This window comes from Furipterus horrens, unplaced genomic scaffold (assembly GCF_987537825.1).
Source record: "Furipterus horrens unplaced genomic scaffold, mFurHor1.1.pri manual_scaffold_2, whole genome shotgun sequence".
NCBI classification, from domain to species: Eukaryota; Metazoa; Chordata; class Mammalia; order Chiroptera; family Furipteridae; genus Furipterus; species Furipterus horrens.
The window spans coordinates 33,004,341-33,030,652 of NW_028327172.1; the positions used below are offsets into that span (position 1 = coordinate 33,004,341).

Consider the following 26,312-nt stretch of genomic DNA (forward strand, 5'->3'; position numbering starts at 1 on the left):
CAAACTTCTGCCAGAGATATTATTCATTCATCTAATTGACAGGGAAACTGAATCAAGAATAGTGCAAATGACCCACTGTGGACTTCACACTGAGCTCTGAGGGAAGGCAAGTAATAGTTACAGGCCACCTCTCTGTAGGACAGCCCCAACCTATCAATACTTATTTAGCCTGACTGTAAGAATGGGCAGTACATGGGATGTGTGTTGCCACTTCCCATATCATGCCCACAGCAGACATTGCTAGTTGATCACAGAATTTTTCCTGATGGAAACTTAATTGGCCTCAGAATCCTTTTCAACACAGCACTCTAGGTAACCATGAAAATCAAACCAGAGATAACATGTATTAGCTATCCCTTTACTACTTCATGCCAAATTCTGTGTTAGGTGCCTTAGTTGATCTGAAGAATTCTAATTCTAAGACCCAGCTCTTGGCCTTAAAGGTTTAGAATCTGATTAGAGAGGCCTAGCTCACTCATACTCAAGGGCCACAATCCAGCTGAAAGTCAAATTGTGTGGCACAAACTGTGAGGAGCCTTATCCAAGAAGACAACCATGAGGGCTAGAATAATCAGGCAGGGCTTCCTGGAGGAGGGCCTTGACCTGTGAGTCAGCTAAACAAAAGGAAGGGGGGAGGCCATTTAGAGAGAGAATTGAAAGAAGGAATCTCAGGTCTCTGGTCCTAGTTTTATTCCCTCTCCCCCACAATGCGCATAAATACTCCCTACTAAACACATTTTATTACGTAAGGTTCATAGTCTAACATCTGACTCATGCACAGCACTTCACAAAGTACTAGCTCATTCACGATCCCATGTGAATTTTAAACAACACTGTTAGAGGGAAGTAAAGTGGATATCTTAGTTTATTTCAATGAACTTTTGTTAAACTCCTAGTCTGTACCAGGCACAGTCACAAGGGGGTCTCAGTCCTGTTTTCAAGGGGGAGAGGATCTCAATTCTTTTGGGGGGAGGAGAGGGTCTCCCTTCCTAGGGGCCTTATGTAAGTAACTGTCAAATGTGACTTTGTGCAGGTTATCGCTGGAGCAGAGGAAAGGAGGCTAGGGGTGGGGGTCAGGCAAGGACACAGGATGGAGCACTGAAGGATGGGTAGGAGTTCACCAGGCAGACAAAAGGCACATCGGTATTCCAGGCAGAGGAAACAGTTTAGACACAAGGCCTGGAATGGCAAGCTCTCAGGAAACCTGATGTGTGGAGACCTTGGGCAATGCAGATGAGCAGTGAGTCTGGGAAGGGCCTGGGGCCCCACGCTGAGGTCTGCAGGCTTCATAGACTTTGCAGAGCTGTGGGAGGATCAGGAGTCAGGAAGGGATTGTGATTAGGTCTGTTTGAGATTGATAACTGAAAACAGCCCCATTTTAAGATAAGGCAGCTGAGGCCCAGAGAGCTTAGCTACATTGTTCAAGGCCACACAGCTCATTAGTGTCAGCCCCTAGACCAGAGCTGTTGTACCTCTGCTGGGTTTTGTACTCACTGTCACCCCTCCCTTTACACGTGCCCTTGCCTTCTCCCCTCCCTCCAGGACGACCCCTTCTCAGCTCTGGATGTCCATCTGAGTGACCACCTGATGCAGGTCGGGATCCTCGAGCTCCTTAGAGATGATAACAGGACAGTGGTCCTGGTGACGCATAAGCTACAGTACCTGCCACACGCAGACTGGGTGAGGGGCCATGGGAGGCCAAGCTGTGGAGGGCTCAGGTGGGAGAGGCAGTCTGACATCTTCAGAGGAGTTAATCAGATATCTCATAGCAATGGCTGAGGGCTACCACGCAGAGGAGATCAACCCTGGACGGCTTCGCACAGACTGGGCAGATCAGGGAGCCCTGAACAACCCAAAGGTTTCGTGTCACCTAGAGCCACAACAGTCCCCATCCTGGCCTGGGTACCACAGAACTGGCATTGAGAAGTTTCAGAAAGAAGCAGACATTCAGTTCCTACCTCTGTTTCCTGCTCAGTTGGATGTCTTATCCCCCTAGCCTTGGGGAGTGCCCCTGGGATGGGAAAACCAGCTTCCTGCCATCTGGTGGGTCAGAGTCAAGTTAAGACAAGATGGAAGAGATGGAAACAAACAATAGCAGGAGTAATAGAAAGTTCCATATTATCAATGGAATACATAATTTCAACCCCACATTAACTAAATCCCCATACTCCTCAACATGTAGACATAGTTACTTTTCCATTCATTGGAAACCACTTAATTTATAAGATGGAAATCATGTGACTTTTGAAATCTGTGCCTTATATAAATTTACCCCTGAAAATTGAGGTCCTCCCTGAGCTTCGGGCCTGTGCTAAGTGACCCTTCTAATTCCCCCCAAATAAATCTCCTTCTACATGTAGTGAGACCCTCCCTCCAGTATGAAAAAGGAAAAAAATCCATATTAAAAGAAAAGCTGTTAAAACAGGTACAGGTTCCTGTCTGTGTTTCCATGATGATCCTGGCCAGACAGTGCAGGACAATCCTTAATCCAAACAAGGCAAACATGGAGGTACCTGCTTTCCTGAATAGCAGGAGATAGGACTCCTGACTCCCCTTCCTAAACCTCAGTGTGGGATGTGTGGGGGTGAGAGGAGCAGGGGTAGGTGTCTAAATTATCATGAGTTTACATGAGTGTGAAACACTGAGTGTTTCAAATAAAATAAGTTTTATTGATTTCAAAGAGGCATGGCTACACACACTTAGAGCAATGGGTGCTTTGCCAAAACTGGTGGGCCCCTCAGATCTGCCTTCAGGAAGAGCTAAGTGTACAATTAACCCATTAAGTGTATAAAAACAGCTGCCACAGCTGCTTTGCAGATAATCAGACAGCTTGACCAGGATGCACTAAGTTGCTCTGCAAACCCTCCTGTACAACCATGGACAACCACTGAGAATTACCCCCCAGATGTGCCAAACTAACTCCTGGCAGCGTGTTGATGAGGGTAGATTATCACTATAGGCTCATTACAGTGCATGAGCCAGAGGCCATTTGTGGTGGAGAAAGGATGTGTGTCCCTTCCAACTCCTCTGTCAGGTAGGGTGTGTCCTCTGCTCCCTGTCCCCAGCCAGCCCTCTACAGGGTTTGTTTCTGCCTTTCCAGATCATCGCTATGAAGGATGGCACCATCCAAAGGGAGGGCACGCTCAAGGACTTCCAGAGGTCAGAGTGCCAGCTCTTTGAGCACTGGAAGACCCTCATGAACCGGCAGGACCAAGAGCTGGAGAAGGTGGCTATATCCTAGGGGCCAGGCAACTACTCCCTGAGAGGAAGGTTCTGCTAGAACCAACCTCATAAAGGCCTTCCTGTCTTCACTGGCCCAAGGAAACCCTCCAAAGGATAGACGTGAGAGCTGAGTATGAACTTGTTCCTATCGGGAGAGAGCCACTACCCAAGGCATAATCAGGTGGATGCCATCTCCTTATCCTGAGATAGTCAGACACCATTTAGTTTACAAAGTTTCAAAAAATCCACTCAAATGGGCTAAGCAAAGAAAAAAAAGGAGAAGGTAGTTAAGAATTTATTGATTCATGAAACTAGAAAGTCCAGGGGTGTCATAGCTTCAGTTAGAGCTAGATCCAGGCAGTTAAACAGTGTCATTAGGGATCTGTTTCTCCCTGTCCCTTGGCTCTGATCCCCTCAAATTGGCTCCATTTCCATGGTAACAGTGAGGCCATTGGAAGTCTTAGGTTTACATTCTCCCAGATTCACAACTGCCAGAAAGAGAGTGCCTCTCAGGATTGTTTAGCAAAAGTCCCAGGGCTGACTCTCATTGGTCCAATTTGGTCATGTGCCCACATCTGACCAAATCACTGTGGTCAGGGATGTGGAATGTGAGGATTGGCCAGTCCTGTGTCATATGCCCACCCCTGGAGCCAGAGAGAATGACCAGCCCACCTGAATCACAGAGACTAAGAATAGTAGAGAGGTGGTGCCCCACAAGGACACTGGGATACTGTTAGCTGATGAAGGGGAAGGCAATACAAACGCTGTGTCCATCTGGACCCTCCCCCAGGCAGGGACAACCTGGAAATTGACACTGTATATGAGCAGGGATGGTTGTTCCCTCTCTTCCCTTTCCCCCTCTGCATACCTGAGGACATTGGCCAGGCTCCATTTGTCTTTCAGGAGACCGTGGTGGAGAGGAAAGTCCCAGAGCCACCCCAGGGCCTTCCCCGGGCCATGTCCTCAAGAGATGGCCTCCTACAGGATGAGGAAGAGGAGGAAGGTACAGACAGTGGGACTGGGAATGAAATCATGGCCTGAGGTCTGATTATTCCCTGGGAGACTAAGGTTTGAGGTTCTGCGGGTGGTAAACTAGTATGTCTTTGATGACACCCTTTCCCTCTGTGTGTCTCAGTCTCTCAGTCTTCCCATCTGTCAGTGGGGATAACATACCCCCCGGTTCACCCTCAGAGGGATATGAAATGGGAAGCCACAGGGTGGGTTCTCTCGGCCCGCAGAGGAGGCAGCTGAGAGTGAGGAGGAAGACAACCTGTCATCTGTGCTGCACCAGCGCGCCAAGATCCCATGGCGAGCCTGCGCCAAGTATCTGTCCTCTGCTGGCATCTTTCTCTTGTCGCTGCTCGTCTTCTCGCAGCTGCTCAAGCACATGGTCCTGGTGGCCATCGACTACTGGCTGGCCAAGTGGACTGACAGCGCTCTGACCCTGAGCCCCGTGGCCAGGAACTGCTCCCTCAGCCAGGTGGGGCCCGTCGCCCCAGGGCAGAGGCTGGGGTGGGGGGCCATGGACACCCCCAGGACCCTGCCTCATTCTCTGCCTGGTCCAGGAATGCTCCCTTGACCAGACCGTCTACGCCATGGTGTTCACAATACTCTGCAGCCTGGGTATCGTGTTGTGCCTGGTCACATCTGTCACAGTAGAGTGGACAGGGCTGAAGGTGGCCAAGAGGTTGCACCGCAGTTTGCTGAACCAGATCATCCTGGCTCCCATGAGGTATCCCTCTCCTCTGCCATGCTAAGGCTATGGGCAAGTCACTAATATTGGGGCCTCAATGGTCCCATCTATAAAATGGGAATATATAAGCTCTGCAACAAGCTGTTGGGCATGACTCAGGGAGCCTCAAGTGTGTGTAAAAGTGCCCTCCTTGATACAGAAAGCAGAGGGAAACTGGCTTTACTCAGCCAGACACAGTGCTAGGCATTTTATGTAATTAACTCATCTCATTGTCACAACAGTCTTTCAAAGTGAGCATCCGCAGGCTCTGTGAAAATGTTAGTTTCCCTTCCCTGGGCAGGTACCATCTGCCAATCTCCACTCACAGGGGTGGCACCACCCCCACCCCGCTGCCCTCCCTCAGCAGCCCTCAGGTTCTGACACTGGGGACATGGTGTAGCTGTTCTAATCTTCTGTAATGTTGTGGATAAAAACCTCAAAGACCACTTGGTGTGAAAGAAGTCACTGCCCAACTACCTGGTCAGTTTGGCTTAAAAACACAGCAGGCAAGCAGGTTATCTGGCCCCACCCTTGTCAGTGCCAGACCCCACCGTCTGACTACATTATTTACTTTCCAGCCTCTTCCGCTTGCTGTGGCCCAGAGACATGGCCCCAAAGTTTACTTACCCTCTATTTGTCCCAGATCTCTGATTCTGAAATATTCTGGTTGGGGTTGGACTGGCTCTTTGTCACAGCTAGAGTGATGACAGCCAGAGTGGCCTTGCAGGGTCAGCCAGCTGACAGGCTGTCTCCGGGGCCCTCTTCCCCTGACTGGTTGTCCCTCTGACTGGTTGTTCCTCTGGAGAGGACTTTATGTCCCGGAGAGGACAGCTGCCGAGTGAGTCAGGCCTAGTGAGCAGCTGAGAAAGGTGGCAGTGGTCACACATGAGCTTGACAGCAAGAGAGGCTAGTGAGGGGCCAGCACCCCTTCGAGCTGCTGTGAGAATTCTCAGGGACTCAGGCCAGATATCTACAGACCTGTGAAGGCCACCACCCTGGGGGAGTTAGACTCAGGGATAACTCCAGAGACACCAGAATGAAAGAAATAACTACCCTCATTCAATGAACAGGAAGGAAATCAATGAACAAATGAATAATTTCTTCTGGTTTCTCTTAGGTTTTTTGAGACCACACCCCTTGGGAGCATCCTGAATAGATTTTCTTCTGATTGTAATACCATCGACCAGGTATACAGGACCTGACCCATTTCTTCAATGCAGAGAGATGCCAGGCCCCTGTCTGTTGCTGGCTTCCCCAGATCCCAGAACCTGGTCCCTGGGGGAAGAACCGATCTGATTATAATGCCCCCCTGTTAGGCCTTCATAAGGCTGAGGGAAACCACATCCCTTTGTCTTCCACCCAAGAGCCCCCTGGCTCACTCCAGTAAGGTTCCAGCCTATTCTGAACCAAGGTGACTGATTTTGTGGAGAATATTTGTTTTGATTGAGCCTCCATTCTTTATTTACCATCATACTAGATAGTGAGAAAACCAAGTCCTGACTCCTGCCCCCAGGGAGCCTACAGTGTAGCTGAAGAAATAAGACGTGTGCCAGTAATAATGTGAAAGAACAAAACCTGGCGGCAGGTAACACACTGAACTTCATCCAAACCAAAGCTTACCTCCCTCTCCCACCCACCCTTCCCTCAGCACATACCATCCACGCTCGAGTGCCTGAGCCGCTCCACCCTGCTCTGTGTCTCCGCCTTGGCTGTCATCTCCTATGTCACACCTGTGTTCCTCGTGGCCCTCTTGCCCCTGGCCATCGTGTGCTACTTCATCCAGAAGTACTTCCGGGTGGCGTCCAGGTGATGGAATCCCTTGCTGATGTCCCAGGTTGGGGGTAGGGTGGGGATGGGAGGTGCTTTGCAGTGGCATATTTGAACTCCTGTTAAGGATCCTCATTATAAAAGTAGTAGAGTCATGTTCCCAATGAAAAGGAAAATATACATAAAGGAAATGAAATATTCATATTCCACTACCCTAGCATAATCATGTGTCAGCATCCATGCTGCGGCTAACATCTGGACTGTTCCCTTGGGAGCTATGTTCGGGAATGGAACTATTAGGTCAGCATGTGTGTGCGTGTTTATGCCCTTCATTCATTTTGCCAAAATGCTGTCTCGGGAGGGTTGTCTTGAGTCCAGTGACCAGTCGGAGTGCTGGTGCATGAGGCAGAGGGCACCTGATGTAGGAGTGCTGGGCAACTGCACCTCCCTGCCACCCGCCACGAGGGAGTCTCTGCTATCACATTCGCTCTCCTGAGCCTTGGAGCCACGCGGTCCTCTTTCCTACTCCAAGTTTTCAAAGAACATTCTCTAGACGTTTTTTCTAGGAGTGATTCTGTTAAACTCATAGATTCAAAGAATTGTAGGGACAGTTTTAAAGAAGCTCTAGGCCAGCATTTCTCAAACTGCCAATTACAACTTAGCCGTGGGTCTTGAAATCAGTATCATAGATCAAAACCAGCATATAAAAAAAAATTAAGTAGAATAGAAAACAGACTGTATTCACATAGTAATAGTAAGCATTGCTTCATGAAAGCTTTGTTTGGGTGGTGTAGGGATGTGTGTGTGTACAGATGTCTGATATAAAATATATTTTTTACTATGGGTTGTGGTCAGAAAGGTTAAGTACCTTTTCCAGGTATACAAAGTTGGTTAAAAACTGGGCTCAAAATGCTGATAAGCCATTATAATCATTAAATTTAGGTACATCTTGGACACAATTACCTTGACCACAAGGATTAAGATTTCTATAAATGGCTTTTTGTCTGAATGATCCGGAATCCTCTGGTACCCATAAGGAACCTAGTACATTGACATTCATAAAAGCACAGTGGCTTTTTACACTCTGTACAAGTTGTTCTACAAAATTCATTTCTTCTGCCAGAGGAACTGCCCTGTTCGCCTGGCACCCACTGTGGCTCTGGAGACAGTTTGTCCAGGAAAGCTGCTTCCTGCATCCCAGCCTGGCCTCCCCAGCTCTAATGCACTTATTAAGGTGCAGCTGTGGAGAGCAGGAGCAATTCTGTTTCCATGGCAACTGCTGGCCTTTCCCCCTCCAGGTGCTCTTTAGATGCTGACCTGTGATGTGCTGAAACCTGTTGTGGTTATTGGGGAGGGGACTGGAAGCTTGAAATTGGCCTTTCTGTCCCTTTGGCTAGCTGTCTCACCTGTGAACGGGAACGAATTCACACTGCCTGCCTTACTACAGAGGGAGGCTGTGCAGCTCAAGTGCAGGGACAGAGCTACAGATGAGAGGCAGGGGAGGCCCAGGGCAGCATAACCGTGCCAGCATGCTGATTAAACACTTGATGTAAACGAGCAGTCCAGTTCTCACAACTGCTTCACGGGGTGGTACCATGACTCCCTCTTTGCAGGTGAAAGACTGAGATATAGAGGGGTGAAGCCATTTGCCCACATGGTTGAAGGGGTGAAGCTAGGATTCAGACCCAGGCTGAGTCCTGAGCCTGCCCTCTAACCATTCCCCTCTGCTCCCTGCCTCTCCTGCACAGGGACCTGCAGCAGCTGGATGACACCACCCAGCTCCCGCTGCTTTCACACTTTGCTGAAACTGTGGAAGGCCTCATCACCATCCGGGCCTTCAGGTACCAGGTTCGCCCCAGGGTGGGGGTGGGCAGGGGTGGGGCCAGGATCATAGGTCATGAGATTCAATTCTCAGGGCTCCACTTAGGAAGGCCTAGGACATACATCTCCTTGACCCCTCTTCAAACTGCAAGGCTCAGATGATGTCCCCCATAAGGATCAGGCCAGGTGGTTCCACTCTATGATCCAGAGAAGAAAATCTCAGCCCTGCAGCCAAGTTCAGGCACTTTGAGAACTAAGACAAGCCCTTCCATATCAATGTTGGATAGGCCCTTACATCTTATGGGCAAGCATGAGGTGATCTTTTATTGAGACTCTCCTATGAGTCAAACACTGTGCTGAGTTCTTTCCATGCCAATCTCATTCATTCTGCCCTGCAGTCAAAGGTGCTGACAATGATTATTCCTACTTCTCAGATAAGGAAATTGAGGCTCAGAGAGTTTATATAATTGCCCTGTGTAAGGTCCCACAAAGCCCAGACTTGAACTTGCTCATTCATTCAACAAGCTTTACTGAGCATTCACCATGTGCTAAGCCCCATGCCAGGCACTAAAAAAGATATGAGTCAGATGAGCCCCTGCCCTGGAGGCATTTACATTGCAGGCATTGAGCAGGCCAAGACAAGCTCATATAACAGGTACTCTGAAAGAAATGGGAGTACAAGGTGTGTGAGCACACAAGGGGAGGACAGTCGTGGAAGGCTTCATAGAGGAGGTGGCAAAAGAGCTAGAACTCAAACAGCAGGAAAGAGTTCACCAGACTGGAGGAATACCCTGAAAACTTCAGTGCCTCTGCAATCCTCTTGCCACCCTGAGTTGTGATATTGGGCTGGACAGAAGCATCTGAGGCTGCCTAAGGAGTGTAGGGGGCTATTACTCCCCTCCTCAGTCTCCGTCTGATGTATGAGAGCATCTCTCCTCCAGCCAGACTTGTCAGAGACCCCTGACCCAGATATTTGGGCTCTGGTATCTAAGCCTCAACCAGAGAGTGGTTCCAGGTTATTTTTAGAATGGCACAGCTGTACAGGGTGTGACAGGAAACATGTGACACCAAGTCCTATGTCCAAGAGTAACCCTAAGGCCCAAGGACCAGCTGAGAGGGTCCAGGGAAGTTTACATCTTGCCCCCAAATCCCCCAGTCCAGCTGCAGCCCCAGGAGAGATACCCAGGTCCCTGGTGCGATCCTCTGAGGGTTTTGTCTGAGTAAAGCAAAGGCGAGCAGGGTTCTGGCCTGGCCTGGGTTCCACTCCCTGGTCCCCTGCCCCCGAGCAAGCCTGTGCTGTTGTCTCCCATACAGAAGCTCCCTGGAGCCCGGCATGTGACTCTGGGGTCTCCTCCAAGCCCCCTTCTCAAGCCCAGACTTCCCCAGTTCCTTCAACTTCCATGCCCTTTGACACTCCTGGGCCTAGCCTCCAGTCTAAGTTTTGGTGATTTCTGTCTTATAATTGGTGTCCTGGAGGCCTTCAGGATGGGCCTGGGACAGAGAGATTGTGACTTTCCTAGAGTGAGCCAGTCCCTCTCCGTAGGATCCAAGTGGTTTCCAGCATCCTGCAACCAGGCCCAGACCAGGCCTGTGGTCAGCCAGAGGAACTGCTGCCCAGCCAGGCCTCCCACACGCTGCACTGATGCAGGGGATGGTTTTACGTGATTGAAGAACTTGATTCTCATGCCTTAGATGTGTTTAATTCATTGGCTTTTGCCCAGCAGCCTGCCCTGTTGAGAGCTAAGGAGTATTTATTGATTGTGCAAGTGCCAGGTGCCAGACCCCGTGCTGTGTTGTGTGTGTACTGTTGCATTTAATCCTCACAAGAGCCCCATGACGTAGTTACTGCAGCCCCACACTAAAAGGGAGAGAAGGGATCCAGAGAGGCTGAGTGACCAATCCGCGGCTACAGAGTCAGTGACACCAGTGCTGGGCTGGGAATGCCAGCCTGTCTGACCTTCTGGCTTTTCTAGGAGTCCTGCTTTTCCCCAAAAAACTTTCAAGAGTAACCAGCACTGGGCTCGGTGTTGGGCTCAGAGTGCCCAGCACTGGGCTCAGTATTAGGATCAGAGGTTGTTGCCATCCATGTAGGAACTATTACCAACTGATGAGGAAACTGAGTCTCAGTCTTGGCACACAGTCAGGAAGTAAAGGACTGGACTCCAGCCTGGGTCCGCATGGCCCCAACACTGGGGCTCTTTCCACCATCACACACCTATTACAGAAGCTCACGCACACCCTCCTGCACACTCACCCCTCAGAGCAGTCACGTGCCCTCTGACTCTCCCGTCACCCACGTGCACACGCTCACACAGACATCTTCAACGCGCACTTCAGCAAGCCCTTCAGCCGCACGGTTTCACACTCGGCTGTGACACATCAGCCACACACACATCCACCCTGTGGCTGTGCAAATGCATGCTCTGAGGCTCACTCTGCTCTCCTCACACACGTAGTTCCGTCATAGGCCCTCCACCCAGAAATAATCAAGTGGAACAAACACTTCCAGGAGGGAAAAGCAAATGCCCAACAAGGCTTGTCGTGAGTCCCTCCGAGTCCCCTCAGCTGTGTCCCTGAGACCAGGGCTGAGATGGCTTTTATTCACCCATCATTCACCATCACACAAGTGCTCCTGCTCCTCCCCGGGCCTGGTCCCAGCCAGTCAGGTCTGAGGGGTGACCACAGGGTGTGATGCCAGGAGCCCAGGCTGGTCAGAGGGAGGAGGCAGGTCAACATGCAGTAACCTCAGGAGAGAATGTGAGGAGGGCATGAGGGCTGGACAGAAGCCTCCAGAGTCCCTGGCACAGAGAGCTCTCATCTACCTTAGAGGGTCAGGGAGGGCTCCTAGAGGCTATGTGGACCAAGATTATTCCCTCAGACCATCCTCATCCTCATTCCAGGTATGAGGTCCGGTTCCAGCAGAAGCTCCTCGAATACACAGACTCGAACAACATTGCCTCCCTTTTCCTCACGGCTGCCAACAGATGGCTAGAAGTTCGCATGGCAAGTGCCACCCACCCCCACCTTGAGCCCTAGGACAGGAGGTCTGATAAGGGTGTGGAGCTCTGCAGAGCAAGGGCAAAACAAACGTGAACCAGAGTTGGGAGAGGTGTGGAACACCAGCTCGTGTGTGCACGCAGGGTGGGCACTGAGCCTCCTGCCTCTCCCAGCCCTGACGGTCCTCCTGGTGTCTGACCTGAGCCCCCTCCCTCTTCTCCATATTATTGCTTGTGGATTGTGTATCTGAGGTGTGCGAGAACAGTGAGAATAGATGTGTGTCTGGAGTGGGTCACAGGACACTTAGGTTATGTGCACATGTGGGCCAGCTGGTGAAGCACGTGTGCAGGTGACAGGGGGGCGGGGGGAGCGTGAGCTGTGTGCTCCCGCTGCCTCTTGGGGCTCCAGCCTTCACAGGTGTCCTGTGTGTCTGCTGATGTTTCCATGAGCATGGGGGCTGGGGTTGAGTCTCAGCTACGCTACTGTCTGCCCTGAGTGGGGACGTGGGAAGGACACGGTGGCTTCCACCCCCGAGGGCCCAGGCCAGCCCCTGTCCCTCCACAGGAGTACATTGGGGCATGTGTGGTCCTCATCGCGGCTGTGACCTCCATCTCCAACTCCCTGCACAGGGAGCTCTCGGCCGGCCTGGTGGGCCTGGGCCTCACCTATGCCTTAATGGTGAGTCAGGGGAGGGGTCAGACACAGCACTCAGGAAAGCCCAGGGCATCTTTACCAAATGAGACACCCCATCCCCGGGCCTTACCCAACCTGCTTTGAGCCTGATGCGGGGGGGACCACGCGGGTGTGACCATGCAGGTGGGAGAGCTGACTGCAGGGCCCTGCCTCTTCACCCAGCGCCTGGGCCCTGATGGGTCGTGGGTGAGGAACCACGTTCACTGTAACCCTCCCTGTGCCTCTAGGGAGGGCCACCCTGAACAACCAGACAGCAGGCAGCAGAGGATGCTAGGGGCCTCGTCGGTCCCTCCTCAGCTATAAGAAGGGCATCCTGGCCTTGGCTGGCGTGGCTCAGTGGACTGAGTGCTGACTTGCGAACCGGAGGGTTGCTGGTTCAATTCCCAGTTAGGGCACATGCCTGGGTTGCGGGCCAGGCCCCCCGTTAGGGGCATGTGAGAGACAAGCACACATTGATGCTTCTCTCTCCCTCCCGTCCCCTCTCTCTCAAAATAAATAAATAAATAAATAAATTTTTTTAAAGGAAGGGCATCCTGGGGGCCAGGGATAGGACCATGTCGTCATTTACCGAGCCCATCTCACTCCCCACAGGTCTCCAACTACCTCAACTGGATGGTGAGGAACCTGGCAGACATGGAGATCCAGCTGGGGGCTGTGAAGCGTATCCATGGGCTGCTGAAAACTGAGGCAGAGAGCTATGAGGGGCTGCTGGGTGAGGGCCAGGAGGTGGGGGCATGGGGAAAGGGTGGTAATCCCGAATACCAGCTGTGGGCCACGCCTAGTGGCTGACCCCCAGCCTGGTCCCCAGCTCCATCGCTGATCCCGAAGAACTGGCCCGACCAGGGGAAGATCCAGATCCAGAACCTGAGCGTGCGCTACGACAGCTCCTTGAAGCCTGTGCTGAAGCACGTCAACGCCCTCATCTCCCCAGGACAGAAGGTCAGGGCAGGAGGGCACAGGGATGGCAGCCTCACAGAGTCACCTCATAGTGCTCCAGGCCCTTCAGGTCTCACAACCATTCAGAGCCCCTATTCTCCTGACCCCAGGCCCCACCTGACATGGATCAGCCCACCTGTCCCCTCCCTCCCTCTCCTGTTCTCTTCCTGCCGCCCTCACCCACCAAGGCGGACACCCTAGACTCCCCTGCTTGAACAGGTTTTGTCAGCACCCCCAGCCCTCTGCAAATGGTCAAGACTCTCCCAGGTGCGGCCAGGGGCCTAGGGGCAGAGTGTAAGGCCACCCTTGTCCTAGGGAGGGAGCCTCTGTCTGGCATTCTGACTCGCTTCTCTTAATGATTCCGTCTTCCTCACTCCCACTCTGCCTCTCTGCCACTGCCCCACTCCTTCCATCTCTGTCACTGTCTCTGTCTCTATATTGGTTCTTTATGGTCATTTCTGTTGGTATCCAAGGGCCAGGAAGCAATGCAGCCAGAGATTACTCCAGTTTAAGAGGGGACACACAGACACATTCCTGCACACCACACTCAGCCACCGTCTGCCCTCCTGCCGCACCCATGCATATAGTGCCCCCAATTCCTCTGCAGCCAAGTGCCAGGCACAGCCAGGCCCACACCTAGGCCCAGGCAAAATGGACATCTACACCCCGCGCTTGCTGGCAGGTCCCCATAGGAGTCCCCTCTGGACCTACTGCAAGAAACAAGCCCAAACCTGGGACCCAGCCCTAGAAGAAGCTGAGGAGAGAGCCAGGACAGCCCTGCACAGCCCTGCACAGCCCCGCAGAGCCCATAGCCAGCACTGGAGGCTCCCACGCCCCCAGAGGCCCAGCAGCATATCCACTCCTCTCTTTCCAGATTGGGATCTGTGGTCGCACAGGCAGTGGGAAGTCCTCCTTCTCTCTCGCCTTCTTCCGCATGGTGGACACATTCGAAGGTGAGTGGTGTGGTGGGCACCCCATAGGTACCCACAGCCGCCAAACGAAACCTCAGTTCCGGTGTGTGGTCAGATGTCACCAGAGGCCCAGCAATCAGTGTCTTCCCCTGCATGCTCATTGGGACCCAAGTCCCAGGCTGAACCGTCCCCAGCACCACCATTTCCTTCCATGGTGCCCGACCTGGCCCATGGTCTCCACGCAGGGCGCATCATCATTGACGGCATTGACATCGCCAAACTGCCACTGCACACCCTGCGCTCGCGCCTCTCCATCATCCTGCAGGACCCCGTCCTCTTCAGTGGCACCATCCGGTGAGCCCCGTCACCCCGTTCAAGCCTGGCTCAGCTCCATCTTCTGAATCTGGAGCGCAAGGAGGAGGGGGTGGACAAGGCCAGCAGCACTTAGCTGGGTACCCACCTCCCAGGCTCCGGGCACGAGGGGCTGGCACTGGTTCTTCAGAGGAGTCTTACCCTCATGCCCTTCTCTTTCCCGTTAGGCATGGGCAGGCACTGGTAGGGGTACCCCAACCCTTAGGTCTGGGATGCCACCATCTTAGTGTCCATATCCCAGCCAGAACCCTAAGTCAGTCAGTTCTCACTCACTGCTCCTTTCACCAGCCTCACCCTCTCAAGTCCCCTGGGGATGGAGCCAGGACCCTGCTCCCTTCCCTAACGGGGATTTCTGTGCCACACTCCAGATTTAACTTGGACCCGGAGAAAAAGTGCTCTGACAGCACTCTGTGGGAGGCCCTGGAGATAGCCCAGCTGAAGCTGGTGGTGAAGGCGCTGCCGGGGGGCCTCGGTAAGGACTGCTGGCTGAGCAGCAGGTCGGGCACTAAAGGACGTCTGTAAGCGCTGGGGGCAGAGGGACTCATGTCTTAGGTTTGTCCAGAATTTGGAGGCCAAGGTCTGATAGGACCCCAGAGAACATTTAGTCCTACCTCTCACCTTACAGGAACTCAGAGAGGTCAAGTGACTTGCCTCAGGTCACACAAGTAATTGGTCAGTTCAGGGTCTGGCACAGAGAGGACAGCAGGAGTCACTGTGAGATAGAGCTTGCAAGTCCTGCTCCCAAGGCAGTCTGTTCAGCCCTGCCCTTCCCCGTCCACTGCCTCCTCAGCTCTGGCAGAAGGAGGAAGGAGAGAACAGACTGGGAAACTGCAAGCACAGGGCACTCCTCAGAGCTGCTGGGAAGACTCTGCGCCACCCCCCCCCCCATGGCCCGCAGAAGCGTGGTTGTATTTGCTGCAGCCCTTTTGGCAGCAGAGGCTGGCCAAGCCTTGGTTTCAGAGAATCACACCACTAAGATGCCCGTGTGTGAAGCACACACACTCACTGCACAAACCCCTCCCAGAACTGCCTGGAGCCCCAGCAGCGCACAACACCAGGGGGTGCTCTTCTCAGAGCAATCCATACAGGTCGCACCCGTGTGGTTGTATAAGGCGCAGCGACCCTACCCACCAGTACTCATGACACACTCACATGTTTGCCCCTGCACTGACATTTCCCAACACCCCCCAAGCCACACTGTCTACTCTACTCACAACACAGGATTCACTCAGCCCTGCTCCTCTCCCTGGGGCTGATTTCAGATGCCATCATCACAGAAGGTGGGGAGAATTTCAGCCAAGGCCAGAGGCAGCTTTTCTGCCTGGCGCGGGCCTTCGTGAGGAAGACCAGCATCTTCATCATGGATGAGGCCACGGCTTCCATCGACATGGCCACGGTTGGTCCTGGGCACAGCCATGCGGTGGGGTTTTGGAGAGGGTGTAGGTGTTAGGGGGAAATTTGCACAAAGTAGTCCTGAAGTTCAAGTGGCCTTGAACATCAAGGCAATTTGTGGCAAAAAAGGCAAAGAGCTGGGGACCCTGACTCCAGCTAGTCCCAAGGCATGTTCATAACCTACACACACACACAAGCTGCACTCAGATCCACAGAGACTTCACACCTGTTACCCACCACACAGCACACCCCAGACATGTTCACAGCTCATATAGAAGCACAGAGCTGAGCTCTTTGAATGCTAGGAACCTGGTTGGTCCTATGTGGACTAGGGCCCAACAGAGGGAGAGGGTGGGGCTAGGATTGGGGTCAGATGGGAGCTGAGCCACAGCCCAGAGCCCCGCACCCCCCAAAGCTGGGCCAGACCACATCGGCTGGGCAGGTAAGCCAACAGCTGCTGCTCCAACCTGGCAGGAAAACATCCTCCAGAAGGTGGTGATGACGGCCTTTGCAGACCGAACCGTGGTCACCATTGCGGTAAGGGGCTCGTTGATGGGGTGCAGAGGGAACACCCAGAGAGAGAGCAGCCCTTGGGCTCATTGGGATCTTGTCATCAAGGGGTACCCTGGAGCAGGACAGGGCAAGGAGTGTGGCAGGCTTGCAGGGACCCTACATTGCAGGATTTGGAGTGGGGAAGATTTGCCCTTGCCTGTCCCTCAGACCTTCCCTCTCATTCTCCAGGTTCCAAGGCCTGCCCCTGTCCCAAGGCACTGTGAGCTAGGCTAGGGTTACATTGCCATAGAAAATGGGGGATGGGAGGGGGTCTCTGAGACTTGAAGCCTGAAGGTTGGGGCAGAGCTGAGACTTGGTGAAGGGACAGGATGTCATTAGTGGCTGGAAAGTCTGGAGTCACAGTCACCCCAAGAAAGGTCAGTCACCACAGAGGTAGGACATCTTAGCCTCATGCCTTCTCCTCCAAGCTGCAGGAGGGATGCCCTCAGCTGCCCTGCCCTTCCCCCCACCACCCTGACTAGCCCCTCCTGCCCTGTCCAGCACCGCGTGCACACTATCCTGAGTGCAGACCTGGTGATTGTCCTGAAGCGTGGTGCCATCCTTGAGTTCGACACACCACAGAAGCTGCTCAGCCAGAAGGACAGCGTCTTTGCCTCCTTCGTCCGTGCAGACAAGTGACCTGCTGGAGTCCAAGTGCCACCCATGCCCCTTCCTGGCCTCAACTCCTGCCTAGGTTTTCTAACTGTAAATCACTTGTGAATAAAGAGATTGGTTATTTCCTACCAGTGGCCTTGGTTCTGGTAGGCAGAGGCTGGGGTGGACTGGGGTGCAGTGGAGGCAGCGTGACCTTGGCATCGGGAGACCTAAAGAAGCTGCGTGAGTGAGGGCAAAAACGGGTTTCCTTACCTGTGAAATGAGGGTTGTTTAGTGCCCTTGGGCTGCCATAACAAAGCACCAAGGACTGTGTGACTTAAACAACAGAAATTTATTTCTGACAGTTATGGAGGCTGGAAGTCTAAGATTAAGATGTTGCAGATTTGGGTTCTCCTGAGTCCTCTCTTCTTGGTTGCAGGCAGCTACCATCTAGCTATGTCCTCACATGGCCTTTCTGGATTCTGTATGCAAATCTGTGGTGTCTCTCTTTTCTTATTAGGATACCAGTCATATTGGATTAGGGCCACACTCCTATGACTTCATTCAACTTAATTACCTCTTCATAGAATCTATTTCCAAGCAGTCACATTGGGTGGCTTCAACATATGAATGTGGGGCTTCAACATATGATTTTGAGGCAACACATAACAAGAGTTATAGCTTTTTTGTGATTATCTCATCAGATAAGCTAGCAGAGCTCCTTATAGATTGGTCCCTGTCCTTCTCACTTTAATTCCTGGACTAAAATTGTGAGGACTAAAATTGTGTAGCACTATTTTCCTTGCAAATGACAGGAACCCAACTCCACATGACTTAACAAAAACCAGAGTTTATTGTCATATGTGACAGACAAGGACAGGAGGTATACTACTTCAAGCATGGCTGGATCCAGGTGTTTCACATCAGGGATGTGTCTCTGTTTCTGGGTTCCATCTTTCTCTCCCTCCCCAATTACAGATGGCCACTAGCAGCTCCAGCTTACACCCTACCCCTTGAAAAAGAGCTATTCTTTCCTAATAGTTTCAGCAAAAATCTTGGAAGCAAATCTCAATCGACCAGCTTGGGTCACATCCCCACCCCCAATCACTGTAGTCAGAGGGCTGGAACAAACTGACTGGCTAGGTTGGGATCACATGTCCTCATCTCCAGTGCACAGTGCATACAACAAGTCAGCCAGGTGGTGACTGGGAGATGCTGGGGCCTACACACGGGAGATCCAAACAACAGCTGTCCTCAAACTCCATCTGCATCATGAAACAGAAGAGCACACCTGTCCTATGCCAAGAAATGACAGGTGCTTATTTATATATCATTTTATTATCATTTACATGTTGCCTTCATTACTGGTTGTACCAGGTTCTGGGGTGCAGACCCAGGAGTCTTGGGCCTGCGTTCCTGTTGTTTGCAACAGGTAAGAGTCATACAACATAAGTAAAACACACCAGTCATTGGAGAGGGCCCAGCACAAACCCTTCTGAATGTTCTAAGAACCACAGGAGCTCAGAAAGGGAGAGTCCTGTAAGGCTATCTGGGGAGGCAGGATTTGAGTTCGGCATGGGAGGGGCAGAGTTAGAGAAAAGGGTCCACGGAGTGGATGGTGGGGGCCATCGGATCAGAGAGCCTTGAATGCCAGGACAAGAAGTCTAGGATAAGCCTATGAACAAAAGGTTAAGTGGATATTGTTTCTGAGTGAGAATGGGACTTGACAAGTGCAATGTTTGGAGGAGATGAGTCTGAGGAGGTGCAGGATGGAGCAGGGGAGGAGGCTGAGCCCTTTGGGTAGTGGGCTCACCCTCCTGGAAAGGGTAGAGCAGGAAATAGCTGAGGCCTCAGGGATACACTGTGAGGCAGGACCTGGCCTTTCCAGTTCTAAGATGTCTCTGGGGGCCCAGCAGCTTCCCCCACTGTGAATCCTCCCAGGAGCAGAGCCTGGGAGCAGGAAAGGGATTCCCATCCTCCTATGACCACCCTCCCCCACTCAGGAACTGAAGGGAAGTAGCAGGGGCAGGGCCCACATTGAAGTCTTGCAGGGATGCCCAAGGCAATCCTGGCCCAAACCCCTCTATAGCATCCCTGATGGTCTGCCACCCTTGACTTGGATACCCTGCAGACATGGTTGATCTCTGGTTATAAGAACTGACTCTTTCATATATGAAATCAAAACCTGCCTCTGTTTCACTCAGTGTCTACACTGGGTCTACACTTGCACCCCAAGGGTTTCAGCAATACTGTCCAAACTACGGAGTGGGGAGCTCTTCAAGTCTTCTTTTCTGATGGCTAAACAGCTGTAGTTGCCCCAGAGGTTTCCTGTGTAACCCTGTCTCCTTGAGCTCCCCACTCTGTTCATCCTGTTGTCCCCTCCCCACCCTAGGCACTGCACCTCTGATAACCTAGCCTGACATCATGCTTACTCTGAGCACCAGTGTTCTGCCTGTAGGTGGGTATGGGAGAGAAAGAGAAAAACTCAATATGAAAGTCACACCTGGCCCCACTGAGGCCCATAAAACCACTGTCCTTAACTTCCCAGCCCCTGCCTCAAGCCCCCCCATCCAACAAATGGACACACATGGGTCAGGGGTTCCTCCATAAGGATCCGAGCCCCAGAGAGGTAGTGGAGCCATTATTGCCACAATAGAGAACTAGCAGGCTTTCCCTTTCAGCTAAGACCTGGGGGACCTCCCACCTGGGGCCTAAGCCACAAAGGCAACCCTACGCTAATGCCTGCAGTAGAAACAATACTCATGTCCAGGCCAAGAGCTTGGGTCCCTCAGTGCCCATGCTGGCCCTAATAGAGCCCCACTGACCCAAGTGCCTCCCATTACCTAGGTTGAAGAAATCAGGTTGTGGGTGTAAAGAGGTGTAAAGCAGGTGCCGGTAGCTCAAACCCTCTTTAAAATGTAGGGGGGGGGGGTTGGCCCTCCATGGTTGAGAAGAAGCAACCACGCAGGCTTCTGGGCTGCTGTTAAATTGTTCCTACATCTTCTGAGATACTTTTTCCCCCTTGGGGAGAGAGATCGTGGATTTCATCAGATTCTCAACGGATCCGTGACTCAGAAAAGATAAGAGCATTCCCCAAAGAGAGGGAACAGACAGTTGAGAAGTCATCGGGCCACCTAATCTCCCCCTGAACCCGGGTTGGTTATGCAGCCCCCTCGGTGCCTCCTTCCTCTGGGAACGCGCAAAGCCCAGTGCTGCAACCAGGCGCGGATGTTGACCCAAACTGAGGACGGGAAAATTGCGGAGGGGAGCCAGGGCGACAGGGACTGACGATCCGAGTGGGAAGGCAAGTCTCGACTTCCTTTACCCTCATCCCGCCCTAATTTCATAGACCAAGGGCAGGAGGGACCTCTTTTGGTGCATCTGATTGGGCAAACCCCCAAGGCCAGACTGTGGGTCTGAAGAAAGCAGGCAATAGCGAGGGGCGGGGCTTGAGCCTGTGCCCGCCCCCCTCCAGCTCAGGAATAGGTCGGGCTCCCCCTGGCGGCCCCAGCCCCTACTCCACTCCTCCCGCGCCCCTTGCCCTCAATCTTCCACCCCCACCTAGCACAGGTCTGTCTCTGCGGACTGACAGACAGACCGGAGGACAGCCCGCCGCAAGCCCAACGCCAGGAAGGGGCGGGCAGGCGACGGCTGCGGCTTGAGAAGCAGGAGCAGGTGCCGCGGCGACGAGAGGGCGGGGCCGGGACAGAGCGCGGGGCGGGGGCGCGTCGCCGGCTTGCGTGCGGCCGGCGCGGGGACCGCAGGACCCGACTTGGGAGTGATCCCGGTCTGGGCACGCTGGGTCGAGGGGATCTTGAGTTGAGCCGGGTGGGGTGGCGACTGACTCTGGAGGGCACAGGATCCCAAGGAGAGAGAGAGGACGAAAGCTGGAGGGAGAATCCGAAGAGCGGCGAGAGCGCCACGGGGGGTGGGGTAGGAAAGAGGGGGCATACCTGGAGGTGAGACCGGGGAGTGGTCAGCATATGAAACTAGCGTGGAGGGGACCCGGGAGCAGAAATGGGTGAGGTAGAAGACACGGTGGGGGTTGTGTGAGGTCTGGTCAGTTAATAATAACCGGAGGTGTTAAGTTCCAAGATAGAGGAGGTGGGTTGAGAAGGAAGGCTGGGTGGAGAGAAGGGATCTTAGGGGGACGTTCAGGGGTGGTCAGCGGGTGTGGAGTGTTGAGCCAGGGCCAGGGGAGAACAGGCAGGGTGGGGTGCTCACCAGGCAATGGGCAGGTGGGCTAAGGTATGAGGTTAGTATAAAAAGAGAAGCAGGGGCCAGAGGGAGGTGAGGCTGGTTGGGAGGCATCTCAGAAGTGAGGCCAGCATAGACTGAAAGTGGTCCCAGAGTGGAGGGTTCCCAAGGAGGGAACCCCACAGTGAGGTCAGAGGCTGGTCAGAGGGCACCCCCCATGAGGCAAGCCTCTCCCTGGTGGTTGCTGGAGCCATGCTGTCCCGCAAGGGCATCATCCCTGAGGACTATGTGCTGACGCGGCTAGCAGAGGACCCTGCGGAGCCCCGGTACCGTGCCCGGGAGCGGAGGGCCCGCTTCGTGTCCAAGAAGGGCAACTGCAATGTGGCCCACAAGAACATCCGGGAGCAGGGCCGCTTCCTGCAGGACGTGTTCACCACGCTAGTGGACCTCAAGTGGCCGCACACACTGCTTATCTTCACCATGTCCTTCCTGTGCAGCTGGCTGCTCTTTGCCATGGTCTGGTGGCTCATCGCCTTTGCCCATGGTGACCTGGCTCCTGGTGACCTGGCCCCCGGAGAGGGCGCCATTGTTCCCTGCGTCACCAGCATCCACTCTTTTTCATCTGCCTTCCTTTTCTCCATTGAGGTCCAAGTGACCATTGGTTTTGGCGGACGCATGGTGACCGAGGAGTGCCCACTGGCCATCCTGATCCTCATTGTGCAGAACATCGTGGGGCTCATGATCAACGCCATCATGCTGGGCTGCATCTTCATGAAGACTGCCCAGGCCCATCGGCGGGCTGAGACCCTCATCTTCAGCAAGCACGCGGTCATCGCCTTGCGTCATGGCCACCTCTGCTTCATGCTGCGTGTGGGCGACCTTCGCAAGAGCATGATCATCAGTGCCACCATCCACATGCAGGTGGTGCGCAAGACCACCAGCCCCGAGGGTGAGGTGGTGCCCCTCCACCAGGTGGACATCCCCATGGAGAATGGTGTGGGTGGCAACAGCATCTTCCTGGTGGCTCCCCTCATCATCTACCACATCATTGATGCCAACAGCCCACTCTATGACCTGGCACCCAGTGACCTGCACCATCATCAGGACCTCGAGATCATTGTTATCCTGGAAGGTGTGGTGGAAACCACGGGCATCACTACTCAAGCCCGCACCTCCTACCTGGCCGATGAGATCCTGTGGGGACAGCGCTTTGTACCCATTGTGTCCGAGGAGGATGGACGCTACGCCGTGGACTACTCCAAGTTTGGCAACACCATCAAAGTGCCCACGCCACTCTGCACAGCCCGCCAGCTTGATGAGGACCGCAGCCTACTGGACGCCTTGACCCTCGCTTCGGCCCGTGGGCCACTGCGTAAGCGCAGCGTGGCCGTGGCCAAGACCAAGCCCAGGTTTAGCATCTCTCCAGATTCCCTGTCCTGAGCCATGGTCCCTTGAGCTCCCACACCACATGTGTGCATATGGGCAATGTGGTATGGTATGTAGTGTGGACGTGGCATGGCCCTCTCACCCAGGCCAGGACCTGGTGTGGGGCTGGGCCCTGGGCCCTCCCCAGTTCAGCCTCCCCCTCTATGGCTCACCCAGCGTGTTACAAGGCATTGTCACTACCTATTTATGGCCTCAGCTGGAGCCTGTACTGGGTTATTTTTGTTCCTGCTCCTCCCAGTCCCAACTCAGGACTGGTTGGTCCCCCTCCCTGGACCCAAGGCTGGGGAAACTGTGGGAAGTGTTAGGCCCTAAAGCTGGGACTCCAGTACTTTTGGGGCCCTGTGATCAACCGACCACAAGCAGGGCAGATGGCTGAGGAAGAACAGTCCCCAGGTTGGGAGCCTGCTGCTGTGTTTCTGTGGCCCCAAGAGATACCTGTGGTCAAGCTCCAGCCACCCTTGGTCCCTGAAAACTTGATGAGCTAAAGAGTGGGCCAGCTGGCGAGAGCAGTCAGTGAGGGAACATGTTCCAGCTGGAAGATTGGAGGTGTGGAGCCTACACAGACAGGGACAGGCTGAGGCTGCCAGGACCCCGCTCCATGGGGCAGTCTCCAGCAGGGAGGAAAAGGAGTGAGGACGCTCAGCTTTGCTGAGTCCTGCCTAGGCACAGGGCACGGGAGATGGGCCCTGCGCCCCTGCCCTTTGCCTCAACACCAAGACTTTTTCAGTGAGAGCTCTGTGGGCTGGGGCTGTTGAGCCTGCCTGTCCCCATTCTGTCCCCCAACCCTCAGAGGCTGGGGTGGGCTGGGGCAGATACCTGCATGCCAAACAGAAGGAGGCTGAGGAGTGGGGCATCCTGGACCCAGCACACTCAGCAGTCCTCAGACCAAACTCTGGTCCTGGCTCCCCACCTGTGGCTGCCACTTACTTTGTCCAGAGGATGAGCATGGAGGGTCTATGGGTTGCAAGAAAGGAGATGTTGGGAAGCTTGGGGTGGTGGGGGTGAGCAAGGTCCCTGAGTTGAAGAGGCCCTTGGCCCTGGTGGGCTTGACCCCAAGCCTGGACTCCTGAGCAGTGTTGTGTATACTTACTCATAATTCTGCCTTCCCCCTTGTCAATAAAGCCTCCCTCCTTCATGACCTGAACTCTGCGCTGTGCTTGCTGAGGAGGCAGGAGGCATGCTGGTGGACAGTGGGGCAGGGGCTGGAGCGGCCAGCCCACATTCCAGAGGGGCTATGGACCATAGTCTGGAGGCCTGCAAAGATACCTGAGGTTGGGCATCTTCAGGGAGACATTTCCCGTTTTGCCTCAGGCAGCCCAGCAATGCCAGCCTGTTTGGCCATTTCAACCTTAGACATCCACTAGGCTTATAACCCTGCCTCCACTAAGAAGTTGCTGAAAAGTTGGGGTGCTCTGCAAGGGAGGCGGGGACATGATAGGCATTCATGTAGTGACTGGAACATAAGCTCTCAAGCCAACTGCCTGGGTTTGAATCCTGGCTCTAGCTCTAAGACCTTGGTCAAGTAACTTAACCTCTCTGTGCCTCAGTTGCCTCATCTAAAAAGTAGGGATAGTAACAGTACCTATGTCATAGAATTGTTGTAGGAGTAAGTGAAAAATATATATAAGATGCTGAAGCATCTGGTCCATAATATGTGCTCAATAAACATTAACAATTATAATCGCATTGAATTAGCCACATGATGAGACAACTGACCAAGCAGATGTTGAGGGAGAGGGTGCTGTTATATTTCCTCTCCGTGATGAGTTTCTCTGCCTGGTCTTATTTTTTTCACAATGCCCTGTCCGAGCTACTCACAGGGGCCGTGGCAGCGCCTATTACCTCCTTGTCTTCTTGTCTTCATCTCACCCCCTCAGTCCATCTGCCATGCAGCCACCAATGGTGTTATGAAAAGTCTTGTGATCATCCCCTCCCATGTCAACTATCAACAGTGGGTCCCCATCGCATTCTGGGTCAAGGCTAGACCCATGACCAGCCATTTCAGGCTTCGCCTGCTCTCCAGCCTTACAGTGCACCCTCCCCTCCTCTGGCTGCCTTACTATGCACTCTTTACATGTAACATTGACCTTCCTACTTGCAAGCTTTTTGTCTATGTTACTCCCTTTGCCTGGACTGCCCAGGTGTCATGTCTGCCTGCTGAATTCCATAAAAGTCCAGGCCAAATGATGCTTCCTTGAAGCTTTCCCTGATTCCTCTGGAAAGACATGGCCCTGCCCGTTATCTGTGTTTGTGAATATTCTACTATTGCCGGTGTTTATGGGTCTGTCTCCCCCTCTCCAAAGCCGTGGCTCCTTGAGGTCAGGGACTATTTCTAATTTATCCGTATGCCTGACAGTGAGTAAATGCTGAATGAATGAATAAATGAATGATGAATAGATGGATGGATGGATGGCATACAGGACAGCAAGCCAGGGTTATTGCTGCAGTTTGAGGCCTGCAGAGGGCTTTTGCTGGATCAATGAGAGTTTGTCCCAGGCAACTCAAGAGGCAGGGCTGAGAGCCAAGAAGCTGCTGCTTCTGTTCCAAGCTCTAAGCCACCCCCTCCCTGCATCACACAGTCCCAGAGCATTAGTTCCCTTTTTGCTGAGCTGACCCATTTATGGTTTAGAGGAAAAAGAGATGAGAAGCTGTTCAGAGTCAACCCAGACTTTCTGGAACTTAGATGAGCTGTTCTTAAGGCCAGAGGAAGGGCCAGACCCACGGTGAAACTCCTTGGCAGCATCATCCTTGGGACCCCACCGGGAGTAACCTTCCTCTAGCCCCTCAGACCTTAAGCCACTGACAACAGTGAACTGGCAGAACTGAGGGCTCAGCGCCACCTGCTGGCCACAGGGAGGAGCTGGAACGTTCCAGGCATGGAGGGGAAACTGGAAAAATTCTTTCTTGACCCTTGTGAAAGTTCTGGCCCACTGACAGTGCCCCTTCCATCTAGGGGCACCCCTGCTTTAAGGCATTGGACTAGCCTGGCCAAGGACGCTCCACTCAGCCCAGCAGGAACTTCTGTGAGAATTTAGTGTCTGATATTCTGCCTCCAGGACAGCGATGGACATTGCACAAGAACAGAGCAGACCATGCTAGCTCACACCCTGCATGCAGATCCTGCTCTCTGCCTGGCTCCCCGGAGAGGGGAGGGAAGTTCCTTGGGTCACCATGGTCCAGTGCTGATGGAGGCCCTGTTCTGCAAGTCTGCAGATGAGGAAACAGGATCAGAAGTGACATTAACTTGCTAAAATGTCACAGCTCGTAAATGGCAGGCCCAATATTTGGTCCTGAGTCTGTCTCAGACTGCTGCACAGTCCCAGTGACCTGAACTCCAGGCTTTTACTAGGGGCACCACCTTTCTAAAGTGTCCAATCCACCACAGAAAGACAGTTGTCTCTAGACCAAGAACAAGAGGGAAAATATAACTTGGGAAGCCCCTGGGCCTCCCCGAATTGCAGATTCAAGACTGCTGACAGGGTCGGCTGTGGTAATACCTCTGGATTTGGCATGTCCAGCCAGTCACCATGGGGCCCACACATGGCCCATCTGCAGAGAGCACTCACCCAGCTTCTCCAGGATCCACTCTCCACAAGTGCCGTCCTCCCGGTCCATCCTGCATGTGAGCTCCTACCTAATGGCTTTCCTTAGGGAGAACTTCCCTAAGGGGCTTTCCACTA

General features: G+C 53.3%; 2 protein-coding genes and 1 long non-coding RNA gene across 10 annotated transcripts in view; 2 read left to right on the top strand and 1 right to left on the bottom strand.

Annotated features, from left to right (window-relative positions):
• The window catches only part of ABCC8 (ATP binding cassette subfamily C member 8), a 73,187-nt gene extending 56,048 nt beyond the window's left edge, over positions 1-17,139 (top strand). For 5 of the 8 annotated variants that reach the window (XM_090263481.1, XM_090263488.1, XM_090263495.1 and 2 more), the window contains exons 22-39: positions 1,543-1,680; positions 3,101-3,226; positions 4,126-4,225; positions 4,461-4,702; positions 4,788-4,954; positions 6,072-6,141; positions 6,603-6,760; positions 8,470-8,562; positions 11,443-11,545; positions 12,104-12,217; positions 12,824-12,944; positions 13,041-13,171; positions 14,043-14,121; positions 14,325-14,433; positions 14,820-14,923; positions 15,714-15,847; positions 16,318-16,380; positions 16,897-17,139. In XM_090263481.1, coding sequence (XP_090119607.1) covers positions 1,543-1,680; positions 3,101-3,226; positions 4,126-4,225; positions 4,461-4,702; positions 4,788-4,954; positions 6,072-6,141; positions 6,603-6,760; positions 8,470-8,562; positions 11,443-11,545; positions 12,104-12,217; positions 12,824-12,944; positions 13,041-13,171; positions 14,043-14,121; positions 14,325-14,433; positions 14,820-14,923; positions 15,714-15,847; positions 16,318-16,380; positions 16,897-17,034 — 2,190 coding nt within the window. In that variant the 3' untranslated portion in view covers positions 17,035-17,139. Of the gene's footprint in view, positions 1-1,542; positions 1,681-3,100; positions 3,227-4,125; positions 4,226-4,460; positions 4,703-4,787; positions 4,955-6,071; positions 6,142-6,602; positions 6,761-8,469; positions 8,563-11,442; positions 11,546-12,103; positions 12,218-12,823; positions 12,945-13,040; positions 13,172-14,042; positions 14,122-14,324; positions 14,434-14,819; positions 14,924-15,672; positions 15,848-16,317; positions 16,381-16,896 lie in introns of those variants that run through there. The other 3 variants (XM_090263527.1, XM_090263521.1, XM_090263535.1) reach the window with 3 other exon arrangements.
• Positions 848-5,746, bottom strand: LOC150018120 (uncharacterized). The gene is made up of 5 exons (XR_016508347.1): positions 5,582-5,746; positions 4,091-4,200; positions 1,959-2,040; positions 1,663-1,843; positions 848-1,303 (listed from the first exon to the last, which is right to left on the bottom strand). It is a non-coding gene; the product is annotated as an uncharacterized LOC150018120 (long non-coding RNA).
• Positions 17,140-20,696: 3,557 nt separating the features above from the next.
• Positions 20,697-22,740, top strand: KCNJ11 (potassium inwardly rectifying channel subfamily J member 11). The gene has a single exon (XM_090263555.1). It carries the CDS (start codon positions 21,439-21,441, stop codon positions 22,624-22,626), a length of 1,188 nt encoding a protein of 395 aa, XP_090119681.1. The 5' UTR covers positions 20,697-21,438; the 3' UTR covers positions 22,627-22,740.
• The last annotated feature ends 3,572 nt before the right edge of the window (positions 22,741-26,312 follow it).

What these genes read in the sequence shown, in the direction of transcription:
- KCNJ11 (XM_090263555.1), top strand. Translation starts at nt 21,439, where the DNA reads ATGCTGTCCCGCAAGGGCATCATCCCTGAGGACTATGTGCTGACGCGG.